The 2,288-nt window shown below is 60.1% G+C and overlaps 1 protein-coding gene across 1 annotated transcript in view; it reads left to right on the top strand.

Annotated features, from left to right (window-relative positions):
• The window catches only part of NLE1 (notchless homolog 1 (Drosophila)), a gene marked incomplete at its 5' end in the record, with an annotated part of 3,719 nt that extends 1,705 nt beyond the window's left edge, over positions 1 to 2,014 (top strand). Inside the window, 5 exons of the mRNA XM_010132973.1 lie at positions 454 to 589; positions 966 to 1,012; positions 1,165 to 1,367; positions 1,687 to 1,846; positions 1,940 to 2,014. Coding sequence (XP_010131275.1) covers positions 454 to 589; positions 966 to 1,012; positions 1,165 to 1,367; positions 1,687 to 1,846; positions 1,940 to 2,014 — 621 coding nt within the window. The remainder of the gene's footprint in view (positions 1 to 453; positions 590 to 965; positions 1,013 to 1,164; positions 1,368 to 1,686; positions 1,847 to 1,939) is intronic.
• Positions 2,015 to 2,288: the final 274 nt, after the last annotated feature.

The raw sequence follows: 2,288 nt of genomic DNA, 5'->3' as shown, positions 1-2,288 counted from the left end.
AGTGAGGCGGGCAGCCCCGGGCTGCTGGCGAAGGGGGCTGCACGCGCCGTGTTGGAGCTGTGTCCGTTCTTCCTGGCACCGCTTGTGCCCTGGGGAATGGAGGAGCAGAGTGGGAGCTGTATCCTCTTGACTAGCAGAGCCTGTTGCTTGACGCCATTTGGAGGGGTAGCTGTCATGCAGTGTTTTCACCCCTAAGAGCGTAAAATGGTGCTAAAAGCTGGAAACGTGCCTGCAGCGAGTTGTGCGGGTTGGTTCCTTGCAAGGCTCTGTGGGAAGCTGGTTCCCAAAGCTCGCCAGGGCCGTTTCTTCCCTGCTAAGCCTGGTTACAGTCCAGCCTGCAGCTTGGGCAGGAGGGTTTGGGGTTGGTCCTCGCAGTCCAGCAGGTGCGGTGGCTCCTGCGCAGTCCGGCTCCGTGTGCCCATCCCTCCCTTAAGCGGGTGGTTTGGTTTCCAGGGGGTCCTGTGCCGCACCTTGCAGGGCCACGCGCACTGGGTGAACACCATGGCCCTCAGCACTGACTACGTTCTCCGCACCGGTGCCTTCGAACCCGCCGAAGCCACCATCAACCCACAGGATGTGAGCGGCTCCTGTAAGTGCGGCCACCGCGCTGTCGGCTGGGGAGGCGGTGGGGAGGACAGCGAAGAGACCTGATGTCTCTGCTCGATGCTGCTGTGAGCCAGAGCAACCCGGGGAGCCGGGAGCAGGCCCTGTGCTGCTGTCGGTCGTGCTGGCAGCCCCGACCTTCCCTGCCCATGCGCAGGGCTGAGCAGGCTGGGGGATGGGAAGGCCGCTGCTTTTTCGGTTTCGAGGGCTTTTGCTGCCAGTATCGCCCTTGGCAAAGACAAGGGTGAGCAGTCACAAGAGCGTCTGCTCGGCCCACAGAGCCGGGACGGGAACTGGCCTCCCGAGGTCATAAAGTTCCCCGTCGCCTAAGGATTGCACATCTCTCCCTTGCCCTCTTTCAGTGGCTGAACTGAAGGACAAGGCACAGCAGAGGTATGACCAGGTCAGGGTAAGTCCCTTCCGCGCCTGCTGCCGTTTCTAACGCTAGTGTGGGGGGAAGCAGTGAACGGGCGCACTTGGCTGTCGACCCCACACTGGGGTGCTGCCGAGCTCCCCACACCTGGCTCGTATGGGACTTGGGCTCTTTTGTCCCTTTCTCAGGGCCAGGAGCCAGAAAGACTTGTCTCGGGGTCAGATGATTTCACACTGTTCCTTTGGAGACCAGCAGAAGACAAGAAGCCGCTGGAGAGAATGACGGGCCACCAGGCGCTGATTAACCAAGTCCTCTTCTCGCCAGACACCCGGATAATCGCTAGCGCGTCCTTTGACAAGTCCATAAAGCTCTGGGACGGTAGGACAGGAAAGTGAGTTGGTTTGTTGTGTTACAGAGGTGGTGCTTGTATGGGGTCTGCGTGTCACACACAGGTTATGCAGAGATGGGCCCCAGTGTGGCTGTCAGCGTCTCCCTGGTGTGTCCAGCACCTCTGTAGTCTGAAGTCATGCACAGTAACTCCACTGGCGCTGTCTCGCCCTGCCCCGGGATGTCCCCTGCCCAGTTGGCTGCCTTGTGTATGTGCTGGGCATCCCGTGACTGTGCTTGCTTGTCCCCTGGGCAGGGGCAGGTTTGGGATGAACGCAGCTGCCTGCTCCTCTGACAGCTTCTTCATGCCTCCTCCGCACCAGGTACCTGACGTCGCTGAGAGGGCACGTCTCGGCCGTGTATCAGATCGCCTGGTCAGCCGACAGCCGCTTGCTGGTGAGCGGGAGCAGTGACAGCACGCTGAAGGTCTGGGATGCCAAGACGAAGAAACTGGCCATCGATCTCCCTGGCCATGCGGACGAGGTGAGGTGTCTGCTCGAGCCGAGGTGTTTGAGAGCGGCAGGAATTACTCCTCCTCCTCCCCGCAGAGGTAACTTTGCCTTTCCCTAAACCTAGGTGTATGCTACAGATTGGAGCCCCGACGGACAGAGGGTGGCGAGCGGAGGGAAGGATAAGTGTTTGCGGATGTAAGTAACCTGTTGTTGGTCCTCAGAGGATGTTGCAGCTACTTCACGTGTCCTTCACAGCTGCAGTCTCCTTGCAGAGACCCGCGTGGCTAGAGCAGGAGCGCTCCTTGCAGAGAGCAGAGGCTGGACCAAATTCCAGCCTGGGACCCGACCTCTCTCAGGGCAGGAGCTGCTGCAGGAGCAGTCGGTGGTGAAATCTGCCTCAGACATTTCAGCTCCTGGAGAGGGAAGGAACAGTTGTACCAGTCGGTCAGACCCTTCCTTTCTCACCTTCCTCC

The sequence above is a fragment of the Buceros rhinoceros genome, unplaced genomic scaffold, assembly GCF_000710305.1.
Source record: "Buceros rhinoceros silvestris isolate BGI_N320 unplaced genomic scaffold, ASM71030v1 scaffold21263, whole genome shotgun sequence".
Classification (NCBI taxonomy): Eukaryota; Metazoa; Chordata; class Aves; order Bucerotiformes; family Bucerotidae; genus Buceros; species Buceros rhinoceros.
This window is presented reverse-complemented; position numbering and strand designations above follow the sequence as displayed.